The sequence below is a fragment of the Salminus brasiliensis genome, chromosome 24 (genome assembly GCF_030463535.1).
Source record: "Salminus brasiliensis chromosome 24, fSalBra1.hap2, whole genome shotgun sequence".
Classification (NCBI taxonomy): domain Eukaryota; kingdom Metazoa; phylum Chordata; class Actinopteri; order Characiformes; family Bryconidae; genus Salminus; species Salminus brasiliensis.
Window position 1 is genome coordinate 14,285,990 of NC_132901.1, and position 20,502 is coordinate 14,306,491.

At 40.4% G+C, this 20,502-nt stretch overlaps 1 protein-coding gene across 2 annotated transcripts in view; it reads right to left on the bottom strand.

Moving 5' to 3' along the window:
• lrba (LPS-responsive vesicle trafficking, beach and anchor containing) overlaps positions 1-20,502 on the bottom strand; it is a 295,746-nt gene that overhangs the window by 160,143 nt on the left and 115,101 nt on the right. For both annotated transcript variants that reach the window (XM_072669753.1, XM_072669751.1), the window contains exons 33-35: positions 19,748-19,809; positions 5,233-5,297; positions 1,389-1,497 (exon numbers count right to left, since the gene is read on the bottom strand). In XM_072669753.1, coding sequence (XP_072525854.1) covers positions 1,389-1,497; positions 5,233-5,297; positions 19,748-19,809 — 236 coding nt within the window. The remainder of the gene's footprint in view (positions 1-1,388; positions 1,498-5,232; positions 5,298-19,747; positions 19,810-20,502) is intronic.

Sequence of the window (20,502 nt, forward strand, 5' to 3'; positions counted from 1 at the left end):
AAATAAGGCTTTTTCCACCCCACAATCAACAAGGCCTGTCACGATAAACATTTAATCGTACAATATATGGACATGACCTCGATAATTTTTGCCCATTGTGTTTACTTGTGTGTATTTTAGATGAGACGTTGATTTTAGCCAGCCATGCTATTCTGTTGTCTCGTCTGCTCTCTATTGAAGGCAAGCTTGAGTCTGTGAGGCGACATCTAAAGACATCTACGATGCAGACAAACAGTGCAGTGCATGCAATGACCAATGCATCAATAATAGCGCATCCATACACATATGTGGACCATGGATTAACTGCCAAAGCTTAACCAATGATAGCCACCAACAGCACATAAGGTGATAGGTCTATCTTTAAATGACAATTATAAAACATCAAGTATGGTCACGAATCGGAGCTGTTTTGATGAATTATGGGGTCCATTATACCCCCTAGCGACAGGTGAAGACATGGTCTTTGAGGCTAATGACTGTTTTTCCCCCCAAAGACTGCATAATTCCAGCCAGAAAGTTGTTTAATTTATTTGGTTTAATTTATGCATGATATTTTAATATTTTTATATTACAATTCCAATGTCTGAATATTATCAATTAATTATTAAATTTGTCCTGCTCTTTAAAAAGATGTAATTGCATCATATTATCATTATGCTATTATATTATCATTAGATCAGTCTTAAAATGACAATAATATAACGTATCACAATTATTTCTGGGACAATACAATGAGCAAAAAAAAGTGACTAATCGGCTTTATTTACAACTAATCAACGCAGTCAGCAGCTTAATGACTTTTTCAACTTCACTGCTTCTCTGCATCTTCCATGACTTACCTGACATAAGTGACTTAAACAACTTTACTGGCAACTAATCAATGTTATCAGTGATCAAAAAAAAGGTGCAAGTATTTGTCACTCTACTATGTACAGCAAAATGTGCCCTCCGCATTTGAGCACACACCCAGAGCAGTTGGCAGCCAACTCCAGCACCCAGGGAGCAGAGAAGGTGAAGGGCCTTGCTCAAGGGCCCAACAGTGGCAGCTTGCTGAGCCCGGGAAACAAACCCACAACCCTGTTATCAATAGCCCGGCACTCTAACCGCTGAGCCACCACTGCCCCAATCGACCCTGAAAACAACTTAACTGGCATAGTCACTGACTATATTGTTGACAACTAGTCAACACTGATACTGACTAACAGCAAACTTTGTTGACCATCTGCTTCAACAAGTGCTGTAAGAGGTGACGAGTTACCAGGCCTCTGTGCGTTAGTCTGTTCCCTGTATTGAGATGACATGACATTTCCCAAGACTACGTTCTTTGTTTACTCTATTCTAGGCATCAGTTTAATGGATAGTCTTTTTGCTCGAGAGTGAAAGCCTACCTCAAACTCTGCATGCTTATGTATGTCTTCTGCCCTTTGCCGACTCAGGATAAACTCAGCTTCATTTGCCACGCGCACCAGGTGGTCCTTCATAGTATGACTTAGCAGCCTGGAGGGAAAGAAAGAGAGAGAGAGAGAGAGAGAGAGAGAGAGAGAGAGAGAGAGAGAGAGTTTGAAAAAAGAGACAGAGATACACTTAGCATTTGTACAAACGCAAGTCATCCTAAGGCTAGCTGAGTGTGTCTTGTGTTTTTACAAAGTGGACGCTTATTTAACTCTGGAAAATCAGATTTACTCTAATAACACGGCTGTTAGGGGTTCAAAGTCTCATAAGTAAACCCAACCCAGTCACCACACACACGACCCCCATGTTAAACAGGCGGAAAATCACATTTGCCACAGTGGTTAAAAAAACCAGTCCCACTGAAACAACCACTAATTGATTTGTTAATGATATGCATCTGAAAATAGAAAGGGAAAAGGAAGGGGATATGGATGCCACCCCCACCTCTACCTCTAATCCTCATCATGTGACTACATATGCACACACACACACACACACACACACACACACACACACACACACACATATATATATATATATATATATATATATATATATATATATATATATATATATATATATATATATATATGGATTTTATTTAATTGTTATATATATATATATATTATATATATATGGATTTTATTTAATAGTTTTATATTAATTTCATATATTTATTTATTTATTGACTGTGTTATATAAGTTGGAATTGTCACTTTTCCACAGTTGGATAACAAATAACAAATGATGTAATGTTAAATGTGCTACCCCTGGTCCCTACCTGTTACTCCAAATGTAGTCGATCAGCCAAGGCATGTTTGGTGTCTAAAATTAATTCTTTAGTTTTACAAAGGACCTATTAGGCTAATAACACAGGACGTAGTGGGAGCTTACACCTCACTAATTTGCATGTTGGTAACACATTCACGTCATCACACACTCACCTCAAACTGTATGACTGAGTACAGTACTCTCTAACAGACGTATTTAACACTTTATGACTTGTCAAGCACAAACAAGATATGGCTTACTTTTGAATTAGCCTGACTGCTGTAGTTTTGGCTATGCTAACACCTATTTGATAAGATTAGTTGAAGAATATTAGAATACTTTGCCAGGAATCTACCTAACCCTTAAAAAAATAGGTATGGTATGGTGATTTTTTGGTGGGGTGACTTATTAGCTATGTTAGCTTCATAGTTTCAGTGTCTGAAGCAAACTTTAGACACCAAACACATCTTGACTGACCAACTACATTTGGGCTAAGAACGAGAGACTGTGTACATTTGATATTTTGTCAAACTATTGCTTTAAAGAGACATTACAGTGAGTGATGAAGGCGATGTTGATGCAGGAGCGGGATGCCTTGTGGCCCAATAAAGGCCGCAGGGTTACGGAGCCGCTCTCAGCGGGTCAGGAGGCTACGGCCCGTGCAAAGTGGAAGAATAACAGGGGGAGGGTGGAGGGGGGTAACCCGAGCTCGGAGTGTCGACGCTGGGCAGCAGGGGAGCGGAGGTGCCCTGGACGCTCTGCTGACCTTAAACCCGCCCCCCCACTCACCCTAAACACCATCAATAACGCCGGCCGCGCTGCAGGGACGCACGCTTTATGGTCTTACACTCCACAGAGGTGCCTCTTACTGCACACACACATTCTCTCGGCTTTGCTCCTCTGTCAGCTTTTTTCTCCTCTCTGTGCGAGAAGTGGATAGTGTTACACACCCCTACATCGCAAATCAAGCCATTCGCACGAGAGCACAACCCAGGCATCTGGAGTGCTGAACAACATTCAGTGCTGCTCTGTACAACCGACTGGTGATGACACACGGTTTCATAGCATATGACTGCCAGCAGAAATATCAATGCGTTATTGTACACTAACTAAAAAAGGTTCTATGTAGTACTGAAGAAGCAGTTCTTTGACTGTAGTGAAACCTTCTTTGGCACCCCTGTGCAAAATGTGTCATGTTCATTTTTTTTTTTAAAGTGATCGTATGCAGGGGAAAATAAATAAATAAACACAACACATAAAATGTGCCGAACCTTTAAACACACCACACTGTGGGTTAATTTTCCCCCCAATATGTGAATATGAATATGGGAAATTTGTAAGGGTCAGCATCACCAAAGTGCAACGGTTGAGACTTGCCCTGGGAAATCCACCTTTTTGATCATGGGATCACTCCTGATCATGGGATCACTCCTGACTCATTTATGAATTTATGACTCATTTAAACTCATTTATGAATGAGTTTTGTGTATTTTACACTATTATTTAATTTCAGTTCTAGACCATTTTATTTTGTTATAGTTGTTGTTGTTGTTATTAAAAACTTATATATGTATTTGTTGGCCATACTCAACAATCAGTCATAACATTAAAGTGTAATCAATTGTATTCAGTGAATAATATATCTGGTTATAAATGGGATATATTAAGCAGCAAGCGAACTGTCAATTTATAAAGTTGTTGTGTTGAAAGCAGGAAAAGTGTGCGAGTTTGACAAGGACAAAACTGTGATGGCTGGATGACTGGGTCAGAGCATCTCCAAAATGGCAGATCTTGTGGGGTGTTCCCGATATGCAGTGGTAACTACCTATCAAAAAAGGTTCAAGAAAGGACAACCAGTGAATGGGGTACAAGGTTCACTGATGAGCAGAGGGTGTGAAGGCTAGCCCATATGGTCCGATCCCAGAACACGTGGTGCACACCCTACTGAGTATGGAGCTACATAGCAACAGACGCATCACAGTCCCAATGCTGTATTTTGTATAATGTGGGGAAATAATAGCGCCAGAGTGCACTATGGGATGAAAGCAAGCTGGCAGAGGCAGTGTAATACTCTGGGCAATGTTCTGCTGAGAAAGCTTGGGTCCTGACATTCATGTGGATGTTACGTTGTTAAGTACCATGCACCTACAAATTGTTGCATCCGAAACACACCTCTTAATGGTGACGCTAATTACTGGGGTTTGGTTTGGATAAAGTGCAGCACATCCTGGAAAAAAAACACTTTTTAGTGAGTTTTTAAAAATACATTATTCTCTAGTACTCTATACATTATTATGCCGGTGGTTTTAATGTTATGGCTGATTTGTGCACCTAAAATAATATTAATATAACCAGAAGGACCCAAAAGAAACATTTTAACTTAGATAACATACAATAATCTGCTAGAATAGTTTCAGTTTCTCATCCTTCTGCGTATGTGAGTGTGCAAAGGCCAATGAATTGGAAAGATGACTGCTGTAAAACGAGTGTGTGGTTTTCAAACCAGGAAAACATGAGTGTATAAACAGAACTTTCATCACAAGCCTGAAGATCAGAGAGAGCGCATGACATTCATTAGCATTTGGCTGGCTCTCGTTAGCACACAAGCGCATATATTAGCATGAACTAGCATGGCTGACACTAATGCGAGAGGCCTCTCCTGAACACAGTGAGATCTGAGAGCTCTAAACTGGAGAAGACTTCCTTTCATCCTTGTGGGATCTTGGGCAATGCAGGAGTCCAGCAGGGCTTCCTCCACTATGTCCAGATGATCTGTGTCTATGAAGTCTATTTCCAATCATTGGCCACTTTATTAGAAAACCCTACATCGTATGCACACAAGTGTTTTTGTGTGTGATATGAACACATTTGACTCACAGTCGATGTAGGCACTGAGCAGAAAGCAGTGCCGGTAATGAACAGGTGCCATGAACAGATCAGAGGTAAGGGATTACATCAGTAACTGCCCTAATTGACAGGTGGGTACAGAGGTGTAGATTAAACTCTTACCTGCCCTCGTTTACCAGCTCAATAAAGGCCAGGCCTGCGTTCTTCTGGATTGAGTTCTGCCATTCCTGTAAACAGACACACAGCAGAGTTACACACAGACTAAAATAGTTTTATTCATTACTGTATGGAAATGAAATTATAAAAAATAAATATATATATATCAATTAAAATACATGATCAACACTCTCTCAGCCTAGCGAATAAAAAGGTGTGTGTCTGGCTCTGTTTCGCTGAGACAGGTCCAGATTTGAGCTCTATCTGTAAGACTGTCAACACCACAACAAGACCACCAAGATAACAGTTAGAACTCTCAAGCTTCCAGAAGACCCTCCAGAGACTCCAAACACACAACACACCCACCAGACTGATCAGACTTTACAGCTGAGACAGAGGAGCGAGATTTTGTTATTCCAGGTGATTGCTAGGATGTTGCTAGATGGCGCTGATAACTAGTTGCTATGCTTTTCTTTGATGGCTGCAGGGGTGTTGTTATGTAATTTATAAACTACTCAAGCTGGTTGCTATATGGTTGCTAGTTGTTAGGATGTTACTTTGAATGGTATTTGCTCTGGTATTCCACGTGGTGTTTTTAGTGTACTAATATGAAGAAAGCTTTTGCACACAGAATGTCACTATTCATTCTTATGGGGTGGGGGGGGGCTGAAAACTATTGCTAGAAAGCTGTGGTGATTTTACTGCTTTCTGGACTGAGGTTTATCACTGAGGAGACGAACAATTCTGAAAAGGACTATATAACCGTTTCCCCACACCATGAGATAAGAAGCTTTTTTCATGGTGTGTGTGATTACTGAGTTTTGTGTAAAATTTACAGAATTCACTTTCAATTTCCCTTATGGTGACTGTAATAAAGCACCCTTTTGAAGCAGATGAACAACCCAGTGAGAGTTAGCCAGGCTAAACTGCAGCCTTCACACAGTGGGGTTAGCTTAACATACAGTTACAAATAAGACCCGTAAACAATGAGAGGACTCTATACCACCAACCCCCCACCCCCCACCCCATTCGAAAATAATTTTTTTTTGGAGACGGATCGATCGAAGACGTAACTCTAGAGTAACCCTAGATATGATGTTTAAAAAATAAATTAATTAATTAAAAAAGTGTCAGTGTTTGACACAACCTCCTTTCACTAATGATATTTATTTGGACATTGATAGATTTACGTATTTAGAGCCCCTCAGTTAAGCTCACGTTTGAATGTTTGCACTCACTCTGCTTTTGCCAGAAATAAAGTTTCATTTATAGTAGAGATAATAAGAAAGAAAGTAATACTAATCTATATTAACTTCAGTGCTCCACAACTGTGATATGTAGCACGTAAGCCATCCAATTAAGTCCAGCAGGTTGTACACAGCAGATATCCGTGCTCCAACTGCAGGACGTTGATTTATTCAGCATCTGAGGTCACTGTCCGCATCTTCAGCCACCGCTCAGATAAATGCGGCACCGACGGCCGCCAAGGAGGAATCATTCTTTAATTAAAGAAAGCAATGACCCCAATCAAACAGTCTTAACGATCCGCTCTCTGATGGTTATTGGATTTCCAGCGGTCACTCTGCGCTGCACTGATACGCTTTTATGGCATCTGACCTGACGAGAGGATACAAGCAGCCATTTGTGACCTCTCAACTTTGACCTCAACCTCCGGGCCCGACGCCACGGCGACCACTCGACCCGATCCATCCAGGTCATCTCCTGGATCGCGCTTCCGAAAGAGAGGGGATCGATTTCAGCGCCGGAGTCGGAACACCTCCCTGAGATCCGGCTGTAATAAACCTGCAGGCACTTTAAGCTCTTCAAGAACTGAGCTGAGGAGGAGATGGCCATATCTTGCTATTTTTAACTGTACAGTAGTGACAAAGCACACTTTCTACAAGGGGTTTATATCACTGGATTTAGCACAAATCTACTTTTCTGTGATACCAGTTATTGCAACAATTTATTAAAAATTATTTTTCGCATTGGCTCCATTTCCATTCAAAGGGCTTTTTTTTGTCTACCACTTCAAAGCTGGTTGAATCATTAGAAGCCTCTTCAATCCAAAGTAATGGCAATGCCATGACTGGGTCCCAAAGAGCAAAATGGCCTCACGCTCTCTGCCCCAATCACTCAGCAAGATGCTAGCGTGTGTTAGCTGATGCGCCTGTTTTTTTTTTTTTGATTGTCCAATGACATTGTGTACAAAAAGAAATGCTGTGTCTGGCTTCTGGGTGGGAAATTGAAATGACTTCAATTAAGGTAAGAACTGGTCAAGCTGTATGTGAAACGATGCAGTGACGCATTCTCTTTTCACTTTTCCTGGAAGGACAGCAGCCTGATAACCATCTACCAAGAAGAAGCAAAGGATATGTTCTTCACATGGAGACGTTCTCTTGTTCTTAACAAGGTAACATTGATTATCTGGTTACAACGGCACCCGTCAAGGGGTGGGATATAGATATTAGGCAGCAATTGAACAGTCAGCCTTGTAGTTGTGTGCTTGATGCAGCCTATGCCTCGGCTGCTAATGCGCTGTTTAAACAGGACTGCCCAAACTTTTAGTTTTAACTATACTTTATTCTAAACCTCCATATGCTGTGTGCTCATGATTTCACAGTGTTTGGTGGAGGATATGCAGCTCTAATGACAGATTCTCCTTCTGGGATTAATAAACTGCTCTATTTATCTGTGTAATGTCCTTAGTGAGGTCAGCAACTGTCTAAAAATAGGAAATATTTATTCTCAGGAAATTCACCAGATGTAGTGTGTGTGTGTGTGTGTGTGTGTGTGTGTGTTTGGAGGCTGTATATAAGTGTATAACTGGAATCCATATCAGTTCAGTAGGACCAGAGGAAAGGTCAGATCACACGGCTTTGATTCTCCGCAGTACGGATGGGTATGCTGTGTGTATGATCTGGAGGATACAGGCCTGGAAACACACACACAAGCTGCTGATTGCAGAGTTCTCTGGGGAGAGAGAGGGCAAGGGAACGAGTGTGTGTGTGTGTGTGTGTGTTTGTGTGTGTGTGTGTGTGTGTGTATGTGTGTATGTGTATGTGTGTATTCTCAGCAGACCAGCCCCAGGGCTCGGACCTGCTCTGCTGCAACACTGATAGAGCTTTCACAAAGAACAAGTCTGGCACTGGTGTGTGGGTTTGTGTGTGTGTGTGTGTGTGTGTGTGTGTGTGTGTGTGTGTTACCCCAAACAAAAGCATAATCACCTCACCTCCAGCTCAAACAGAAAACACTGCTACTGCACTTGAATGATTTAAGGCATTTACAAATGCATCTTAAGACATGAAAAAGCACATATTTTACATTCAATAGAATAGAAACTGCACATAATTTATGTATTTTGCCAGGTTTTAATTCACTTGTAAAAGGAGTTGTTGAAAGCATAATGTGCAAGACAACAGTTCTATACTGAACTATCACAATACAAAGATACAACTCAAAATACAACTCTCAACTTTATGAAGGTTCTTTAAAACTAATAAATAATGTTGTAATATGTGAATGAAGATGCTGCAGGTTCTGTCTGCACTTTAAAGAAGGATCTCAATTACTAAGCTTTTAATTAAAATATATCACTATATCATTTAACTACAGAGTGATTATAGCTGCTCTGTTTTAAAAGTGCTTTCTAAAAAAATACATATATATTACTACATTTATTTTCTTTTACATTTGTTATTAACAGTAATACTTATTGACCCAACACTCTCCAGCCCAAAAAAAACAATTTTATATTTGACTAAATTGTTCTGTAAAGTTTAGTATTTTCACAAAGGCCCTGAATAGGTACAAAAATGTGTAGAGCATCAAATATAAAAATATATATTTTTTATTTATTGTTTTTGTTTCATTCATACAATTGAGACAGCCAACAATCCACAGATTCAGTTTGCTTCTACTTCAGCCAAAGCAGCATCTGTTCCAAAATAATGCCAACCAATGGCTTTCACTCCTAATGTACTGTAAGGAAAAAGCTTACTCTACTCCCTATGATAACTGTTTAACATTGAGCAGATTTAACTTTCTTTCCACACTGCTAATGAAGTACCGCATATACACCAGCTCAGCGGTGCATTTTAGTGCCATTTTAGTCTGACCATCTAAAGCCTGTTTTTGAAAGAGTGACTGTTTAGTAGTACGCGATCCACGCTTCCTGTTTTAGTCTTTGTTTAGTCTCTATGCTGACGACTGCAGCAGAGTGTCCCTAATTACTACTGATTGAGAAAAGCGTAATTACCACAAAATCTAAAACACCTCTGACACAACACAGACCAACAATGCAACGCAGCAGCCTCCTACGCCAGAGTAGGGCAGGAAAGTGGCAAAGACGTTTGGTTCCTCTCAACGAAAAATAAACAAGTCACTCGCGGGTTACCCACCCATCAGTTATAATCACAAGTATTTGTTTGTTTTTGGCCGGCTGGGGGATTGAAGTTCATTCGGAATAGAAGAAATATCCGTCACGCGTGAGAGCAGAGCTGGGCATTGTGATGAGAGTGAGTAAGTTTAAATTACGCATCTACATGAAGCATCAGGTGATTAATGAAGCGTGAGTAACTACCTTACAGCTTTGATCACAAGCAAAATTCTATCTGACATCCGATCCAGAATCACAACACAAGACTCAAAATAAAAATTCTGATTTAAATCCAGATCCATATACAACCCATATCCAACTAACATTCAGACGCAATATCAGACCACATTATATCCAAGTCAGATCCAACCCATACTAAACATAAAAAACCTTAATCTAATCCAAATCTAAATCTTGACCATAATATCGGTCGTGTGAGAGCAGAGATAGGCATCATGCTAAGAGTGAGAATTAAGGTTCTGTATGATCAGACAAAACAAATCCAAATAAAATTCAATTCAAATGCAGAATCAAACGTCAAAAAAAAAACAAAAATCCAAATTACATTTACACTCAAAATCCAAATTCAGACTCAAATCCAGATCACCCACCGAATCCAATCTAAATCCACCCCTGAATTCAATCAAATCGAAACTTAAATCCAGTTTGGACCCCAGTGCAATTTAAAATCAAACATAAATCCAGACTCTAAACCGATCCAAATCCAACCTCATATAGATGGAATCCACATCCAAATCAATAGGTGTTTGACTAAGTCTTACAAACTGTATAATGTGAGGGAGGAGTCAATTAAGCCAAAAGAGGCATGTCTTGGTTGTTCTAACAAGGACTAAGGTGGCGGAACTACAAACGAATAGTGAGTCATTCTGATTCAGAGGCATCAGTGCACTAGAATAGGTGCTGACAGAGTGTATAGGCAGTTTAATTACTGATGTGACTGGGTGAACACGTCTACATGCCTCAGCCCTGTTCTCTGATCTTATCTAGTCTAAAGAAAACACACACCACACCAGCAGTTGCCTCTGTTTTCACACACACACACACACACACACACACACACACACACACACACACACACACACACACACACACACACACACACCAAGGGGCTTAAAGAGAGCAGACAAATATTTACTTTCACCAAACACAGGTTTGGACTTAAACACACAGTTGCGATTCCCCCCGATAGATGTGCTGGGCTTTGACGTGCTGGATAATATAAAAACTGCTGAACTTTTTCTTTTTTTTAATCCCCAATGTTTTTATTAGTTTTTTTTCAACGCATAGCTCTACATTCTTCTCTAAATTATTCTTGTCATCTCGTCTGGTTATTTCCATCTAAATTTAAGCATCGCCTATATAGCTTACATTACACCCAGCCGTATGGTAAGATGTGACAAGAATAATATTAACATACATAAATCTTTCTTAAATAAAGAAACAATGCAGTAAAGCCAGTGCATGGATTTAAAAAAAAATGTTTTCAAGATATCCCACAAACCTGCTCAACGGAATCATTTGGTTTGGAATTTTGCACTTTACGTCATGTTTGTACATTTATATCTTTGTACTATTGATGAGCGGCAAATAATCAATTAAACACATTTCGGTTTTTAAAAATCATTTTAAAGGTTGTCTGCTACAGACCGAGGGCCAAGCTGTAATGGTCATTAAATGTCTGGCAAATTAGTTCATTAAAATTAATACAAACACAACTATTGCAAAACAAGTACATGCTATTTGCAAGTACATACTAAAAACCATAAAAACGCACAGTGCTGCTGATGTGTCTGGATAGGTGGAGACACCACTTTCACATATATTATCTAATTGTATATAATGTTAGTTATAATATCATGTATATAATGCATAATCTATAATGTTAAGTGACAGAGAAATAAAAGTAAAAGATAAGATTTGAATATAAATAATATCCAAGGAACATTGTAAAATACAATTGTATTATTCTATGGAACAAATATACATTTTACAAATAAGCCGTTATAGGTATATATTTGTTTGTTTACTTGTATTGATATTTACTTCATTGTGTGTGTGTATATATGTGACCAAAAAAAAATACCCGCTCATTTTTCGAACTGTCGCCGATGCAACATCACCGGGCAACCAACATGTCTGGAGAGATGTGAAGCACCAGTCTGCAGGCGCCAGTGACGGCCAGTACCGCAACAAAGCAATGTGGGGTGAGAGCTCCATCTACCAATCCTGGCATCTACCCACCCAGCAAGGCCAATTGTGCTCTCTCAGGGCCATGACAATGGCAGGCAATCACAAAGAATTGTCTGTTTACTTGTATTTGTATTTGTGTTACTTCATGGCTACATAACTAACTGTTCAAGCCACTTTCTCAGATCACTTTCACAGATTACACAGGACAGGACGGAGTAAAAAGAAGAGAGAAAGAAGAGAGAAAGATCATCAGGGTGAGCTAAGAATATCTCTGCACGAACCCTCTGGAGTTTTGATGAACTTCAGCAATGCTCTAAAGCCTGCAGACTGCAGGAAGAAAAACAGAGACGGTTCTTTCTGTTCAGGACGGCCGCTGCGTCGAGCCGTCAGCCCAGCGGTCAGGGGGTGAATTAAAAGACGTTCAGTTTTAGGGCCTACCCCGCCAGTCTGCCTCTCGCTTCCTGTCCGGAAGAGCTCACGCCACGGGGCGCCGGCTGAGTTAAGAGCCAGTTGGTGTTGGAGTGTTTCTCCTGAATCTCTGTGGAGCTTAGCGCTCAAAGAATGCTGAGAGAAAAGTTATCCAGCACCCCCAGAGACACTGGCACGGGTCAGGGCGCGGGACGGAGAAAGGGGAAAGAGGGGAAAGAATGGAGAGGGGGGAGAGAGGGGCAGCACGATTTCTGGGCCAGAGCGTGAACCCTGCGTATGTGTTATCATACACAGCAGGCCACAGAACCAGCCGAGAGAGAAATCAGCGAATTCAGCTCTGATTGAGCCACATTATTCTACACTAATGTCTCAATTCTGGAGATTAGAATGTTTACCTAGCTTTAACACTCCTCGCTACTGTCAGAAGGTTGGACAATGGTGATCCTGTTAACCCTAATAAGAAACTGTAGCTCCACCTCAGTGTATATCCCAATACCTACATTTAGAGTGTTATTAATATTCACCCTAATGAGAAACTGTAGCTCCACCTCAGTGTATATCACAATACCTACATTTAGAGTGGTATTAATATTCACCCTAATGAGAGACTGTAGCTCCACCTCAGTGTATATCACAATACCTACATTTAGAGCGTTATTAATATTCACCCTAATGAGAAACTGTAGCTCCACCTCAGTGTATATCACAATACCTACATTTAGAGTGTTATTAATATTCACCCTAATGAGAGACTGTAGCTCCACCTCAGTGTATATCACAATACCTACATTTAGAGTGTTATTAATATTCAACCCTTATAGTCAGCACCATTCACATATACAAACATGTGAGTGTCTGACCAGAGTTTAAAGCTCTGTCCACACATGGAAAATATCTGAATAGTAATAGTAATGAGACGCAATGCATTTTGGCCCACATTCAGCTGATGTAGTGAGCCACAATGTTTACTATAAATTATAAGTGCATCATGGGAGACTGTAGTGCCATCAAAATAACTTTTAAATTACTTTTTAAGATTCAGACACTCACAGAAATAAATGGCTGATATACTTCATTAGTGCCCTAAAACATAAACAGGGATCCATTTTGGTCACAGCCTTAAATTGTGTTCAATAGCTATTTAATAAATCACCTATTTTTATAATAACTAGCATAGCAAACTACAAAAGAAACTCTAGAGTTCTAAGAATTAGAAAGCAGAATCAGTTTATTATTGGTATTGTGTTTGTTATTATTTTTATCTTTATTATTACTTTTAATTATTACCCAGTTGCAACAGTAACGCATTAAGTGACGTCGTTGCAGCAGAAGATGAGGGCAAGACGGCCAGTGGAAAGGCTTTCCATCACTGGGCAGTTGGCCAATCGATTTCTCTCTCCCTCTGTCTGAGTATTGATCCTCCATTCTCAGACTCCAGAGGGGGGTTAAACTCCCTCTGTTTCCAGGCTAAAGGTCAGAGGACAGGAGCGAGACGCTGCCCAAATGTTTAACAGGTTAACTCTGCATTACCGCAGCCACTGCTGTCATGCACACACACACACACAAGGAAGGCCAAAAAATGGTACAATCAATCAATTAAACACTTCTTTGGTTATCGAATGTAGGAAGTTTCACAATTTCTGGGGCTGTGACCTGGTTAAAGTAGTCAAAATCACCAGAAACTAGAAAAACAAGGAATAAAGAGATAAAACATAATAAGACATTAAACATATTTGATCATTTAATCATTTACAATTGTGTAGATACCATTTAATTAATAATAAAATAACTGAACTTATTGAATTTAATCATATATCTAGCAAGGGAAAAGCCTTCTACCCATGGTAAGATACACAGGTAATCCTCATTTCTTAAAGTGAGAATGTTTTCCAGTGATTATATTTGCTCTTATCATAGTAAATTATTGTGTTTTATAAATCTGTATTCATAAATGTGCAGATCTGCTGTGAAAAGCTCCATATAAATAAAACAAGCACCTCCTACAAACACATTGGATGTTGGTAGTTTCAGATTCACAGTCTGTCCTGCATCTCTCCATGCACTACAGGGCCAGAGTATCTCCCTTCTTTCCTCCTTCATACGATGTGCGCAGGAGATGAATGGCTAAAAGAACAGATGAGCTGACAGGGAGCTGGACAATAACGCCTGATCTACAGCACACCATACCTGCCCCAATACTGCATTTATCTGATACACACACCGCTATCACAGACACTGGAACACCTCCACACACAATCATTACTCCATAACACTCAACCACGAGCAGGGGGTGGGTGACAACGCAGGATTACTCAGTTAGACAGATAATTTAAGCCCAAAGACAAGTCTGCCCAATGTGAGAAGAGCTATGTCAGTACTGTATAGCATTTCCTGTAGGTTTATAGGTTTCTGAAAAAATAGGCCCATGGATTTCATCACTCATAATTCGGCAGATCACAATCTGACAGTTGTCTTTTATATTGTGTCAAATTCTAATGATGAATGGACCAATAGAAATTATCTTTAGTTAAGTTAAACAGGTTTGTTCCCCAATTAAGTCATTGCTTGTTTCACTCACTAGCAAGGCTCCCTGCTTCCACATGATGATACCAGTGCTGGGAAGGTGAAGCCTAGCCCGTATTCCCTCTAAGAAAAGCTCCACCTCATATTTTCAAACTGCTGCTAACGCCTGGGCACTGGAGCTCAACACGCTTGGAGGAGAACACAACTTTCTAACCTCTAATAGACTAACACTGTGCACTGGCTAGCATTGCACTGAATGATGGTGGGTAGAAAGCCTCTTCCTCTCCCACACAGAGAATGAGGCCAGTAATACTCTCTTGAACTCTGCCAGCACCGGCCAAAACAGGGCCAATGTTTAGACAGTTATTTGGACAAAGGGTGCATCCCAATTTCATACTAATTAGTAATACAGTTGAGTATGTGATAGCTCAAAGAGTATTCTCAAATATCCATTATATACACTCGCAAGTAATGGTTTAAATGTAGTTATGATGGGCACTGTAATCCCACAATACAATGTGAAATGGGAAGGGAGGAGCTACTTATGTCTTGAAGAATTAGGGTGGGACAGTAATATTTTCATGTAATAAAATGCCAGACTATTAAGATTAGTATATAGTCTAAATCTTATAGTATTAGTGTGTAGTATGCAACTGGGTTGAAGCCAATGGGTTTTAATCACACTACAGACTAAAGAGAGGGCAGAACCCCAGTCTGCTGTGTGCAGGGCAGTGATGTTACCCACTATGCTTTGCCAAAAAAGATAAATCTATATCAAACATAACCTGACATCTTTAAAAAGCTTTCCTGAACAGAAAGGGGAACTGGAGAATGTGCGGTGCCGTAGAAAAACGCTGGAACAGCGGCTAATCAGCCTAAATGGTGAACATGCAGCCAAAGCTCTTCCTCTGAGTGCCTTTACATGTGAAGCATTATTTATTAATCAGCTGTTGGAGCTTGAAACCTTTTTAGAGTGATATGTGGGTGGTAAATCTTGCAAACTGTCACGTCTGGGAGCTTGTCACAGCAGATTAGCTAGGCCGAGACAACGAGGCTATTACACACAGGCCTCGAACAGAAAGACGAGGACTTTCAAAGATGATCTTCATGTAAAATGCAAAGCTTTTCCTCATGCCCACATCACTCCGAATTACCTAGATGGAGTGGACGTCTTGATAGCAGGTTTTATATCCTCTCTCTCTCCCTCTCTCTCTCTCTCTCCCTCTTTCTTTCTGTCTCTCTGGTGGACGTGATTAAAATAATACTCTGACCCTTTTGAAGCCGCTCTCCTCCATAACTGAGTTTACTTCCCTCTGTCTGCCGCCTCAAAAGCAGAGACAAAGAGACAAGCTAGGGAGTAAATAAATTGCCCTCATAAAAATTTCAAACTAAAACAGTATAATAGGCCTTCATGTCTGGAAGGGGCAGCTTCAAAGCCGAGAGCAGACAGACGTGGGCCGACCCGCCGCTTAATGTGAAGATATTAGAACGCAGGAAGGAGCACGCAAAGCAGAAGAGCCAAAAGACTGCAGAAACATGAAAACTAAGGGAATCTGAAGGGAAGAACGTTAAGTTACCTTTTTACTGAAAAATCAGTGTAATAATGAACTTAAATAAGATACTTACCAATTTTAAGATGCACAATATGCAAATATGACAAAATAGCAATACTGTGATTACAATGCGACTGTGATGCCCTTTACATTTAATCAAAATACACTGGTGAATAAATAATGCTGCACAGCTACAGATGGTCCTGCATTACTATTAGCACAAACGTTCTTGCTATTTCAGTGATTGCACAGCATATGGTGGCTGTTAGGGTGTTGCTATGTGGTTGCCATGGTATATTAGGCGGCTGCTATGTGGGTGCTAGGATGCTGCAAGGTGGTTAGGTGGTTACTAAGATGTTACAGTCCGGTCGCAATACTATCTCTGATGGTTTCCACATAGGTGATTGCAGTTCCTATAGGATCCCAAGTTGCTAGTGTGTTGTTAGGTGGTTGCAATGAAATCCTAGATGTGTTGGCAGGTGGTTGCAAAGGTGCTTTGTGCAATGGCTTCAAACATGCAGATAAAGTTCGTAAAGCATAGAAATGTCCTTTCTGTCCTTTAAAGCAAAGATGTCCTTTTGTTATTTGTTACTGTAACCAGGACAAAGGCCAGACTGCCTGTTCTAACAACACTGAACAAGGTGATGCCCTGAATTTACTTTATTCTACAGTGTGCATAATTTTTACGTGTGTTAGTAAGTACACATCATACACACATTTTAAAGCAAAAAGCATTTTAATGCCAAAAAAAAAAACAAGAGAATTGGATGATAAAACTAAGTTAACAAAGCAAATAGCAGTGAATTGCATAATAACTGGAATTTCATAATATATTTCAGATTTGTAAGTTGAATAATTGCTCAAATATAAGGCCAATCCAGAAGCACTGTCCTAAGTGACGAAGGACTGCTGAAAACTGAAGTCTGCACATATCTGGATCAATAAACCTGAAGCTAAGTGAGAAGCAATAAACCACATAAGAGGAGCCGCGTCTGATCAAAATTGATCTTTAATTGTGAATAAAGGCATTGTGTAGAGCCGAGCACCATCAAACTACAGTTTAGCATCCGAGGCTCAAAGCTGAGCTGAAGTGGCAACACACACATCTGTCCAATCCAGTGTGATTAAAAAGTCCTCAGCGACCCCGACCCTTGACCCTTTCACCCCAACCCTACTCCGTCATGCCACTGGGAAATTAATTAGAAAATTTTCAGCGATGCTATCGCATCCGGGCAGATCCCATCTCGGCCTGGGGCGCAATGAGACACGGAGAGAGGGAGAGAAATAATCCATCAAACTCGCCCCTGTATCAATTCGGCCTGCACCCAGGAGAGGCCCGCTCATTCACTTCCTGTCAAAACCCAGAGTGCTTCCTGTGAGGTGATTATATGAGGCTCTAAAACCATCCAAGTCCATCTCTTCTCATCTTTTCCCCAAACAAATGAAAAAACAGCCAATAGAGAAATAAAAGTGCCGACATGATATGATATAAAGGACAAGAAAATTAATAAATAAATTATTATTAACCTTTTATTAGAAACTTACCCTCACCTAATTATTTTGGGAGGTAACCCTCTGCATGGACCTCATTCAGGGTTTTTTCCTCCCTCTTTGCCTTGCTATGAGATCAAAATGCCAACTTTCCCCCGAAAACAAAATTACATTTGCATGGGGCTGTGAGAGAATTTGGCCCAAATGATTTATTGAAGTAATCAGCGGCAGCGGGGCGGCCTGGCCCGAGTCGAATCAGCACATACCCAGAGCTCGGCCCAGAGCCACTCCTCCACGGAAAACCCAGCAGAACCCTGATTTCCCACTTTGATTAGATTAGCATTACACAACAATGTGACAGAAATGACAAATAGGTGCATTAGAGCGTGTCATTTCCCCCCTTTCTTTCTGTGTGCTGGGGTTCAAGGGGTGTGGCTGCACAGCGAGAGAAATTAGAGCAGAATAGAAGGGGGTTCACAGTGAATTTGATCATTTTTAAACATGAACGTGGCCCAAATCGCGGTCATTCCATTCAATCTATTTTCGATAAAAAGAGCAAAACAACTAAAAAGCATGTCTTTCATTTAGAGTGTTTTATAAATGGCTTATAAGTGGGAGGTCACATACTAGAGAACACTCTAAATGTAGGTATTGTGATATACACTGAGGTGGAGCTACAGTTTCTCATTAGGGTTGACCTCTTAGACCAAATAAGTAATTCCCAGGTTTAGTTTTTTTTCCCAAGGGCAAGAAACAGTGTTCATAGCTGGGTAAACAAAAATGTTACAAACACAATATTTACCCTAAAGTCCTCTAAATTACCACACTGGACAGGGCTTATTGGTCTGTACATGTAGTGTGCAGGAGTGTTAGCTCACATGTAAACCTATTTATATTTGGAATAACTAGAATAAATGCTAGAGAAAATATGCATAATATGGAATGTGTCAGCATCGGAACCCCAGTTAACCACAAACAAAAATGATTCAATGCACAGACAATAAGGCAGCATATTATGGTCAGCACATCGATCCATGCACAAATCCACCTGCTATCAACCCTTCATTTATATTCATAGATCTACAGCAGAACCTCCTTAAATAAACTCGACAACACAACCTCAGACAAAGCTCACGGAGTTCGATCAATAACAAAACGACATCAATTCTGCATTATTCTCCCTCAGTCCACCCCAAAAGGCCGTTACACTGGGTCAGGGGCCGCACGGCCAGGGGACTGACCTCTAACCCTTGCCCTCATACCAGCGCTGTTCCAACCTGATACACACACTGTTCCTACAGATTTTACCATCTCTCTCCACACTCAGAGGTGGTGTCTCACACAGATAACGGCAAAGCGGCTTTAGAGAGACAGAACATTTACACTAATGACACAAGGGTAACAGAGTGATAAAAACAAGTGGAGGTTAAATTAATGGATGAAAGGAAGGAAGGACAAAAAGATGAAGAAATGGCAGGATGGTGAAATGACGGAAAGGAGGATTAATAGGGGGAGGGATGTGGATGTGGAGTGATGGAAAGATGAATGGATGAATAGATTGAGCTATGGAAGTATGGGTGATGAGGGAATGGAAAGATGGAGTGATGAAGAGTTATGGAAGTAGTAGTGATGGAGGGATTAGTGATGTGAAGGTTATGGAAGGACAAGAAATGGTGGGATATAGATGGGTGATGGGATGGAAGTATAGATGATGTGGAGATACAGTTCTGAAAGTATGGGTGGTGGAGAGATGGATGGGTGGATGGATGGATGTGTAGATGGAGTTATGGAACAACGGGTTATGGAGGGACAGATTGATGTGAAGACAATGATAGAAGTGCAAGTGAATGAATGATGGAGAGATGAATGAATTAATGTGAGTGATTCAGGGATGTGGGGATAATGACATAAAGACATAGATAGATCAATTACGTACCTGTGAACACAGCAGCATGACGAGTTCCACTACAGAACTGCTGGACTTCATACACACCAGACCTGAGAGAAAGGGAGAAAGATATTCATTTAATATGAATCATTCAGCACCTACTATAAATAATGCAGAATCTATTACGATTTCTTATTTAGCTTTGTTCTGTATCAATTATGAATTATTTCCTACGAATCATTCAGTACCTACTATGAATAATTAAGTGTCCCAGTAGTTCTGTAGTTGTTCTAAGTAAAGAATTAGATTGTGGACCCACATTCACACACTCTTAGGGTTTAAATAGCTAAGTGAAGTAAAGCCACTGTAACACACTGCCTTGTGTGAATTACTGGTTTGTTTGACCAGAGGAAAAAAGCAGTGCCATGTGTTGGTGATCTAATTCTGCACCATCTTGCAGGGGCAGCAGTATTGATGGCCCTAATGAACCAACATGATGTTACTGTAAACTAATACATATTTAGGCCTTGTATTACACCGGGCAAAGTGCGGTGAGCATATGTCCTATTGATCCACAGCACCAGCAAAGAGGAGCCAAGGGTCATCAAACATGGGGAGGGAGGGAGAGAGGGAGGAAGTGAGAGAGAACGATAAACAGGACAGCCACACACGCACCCACACATTTTACAAAGACAAAAAAGAAGACTCTTAACTTCAGTCAATCTCTTAAGATCCTTTTTTCTAGTTTATTTATGACATTCGTGTGCTTTTAGCTGCCAAACATAAATGCAATTCTTTAAAGT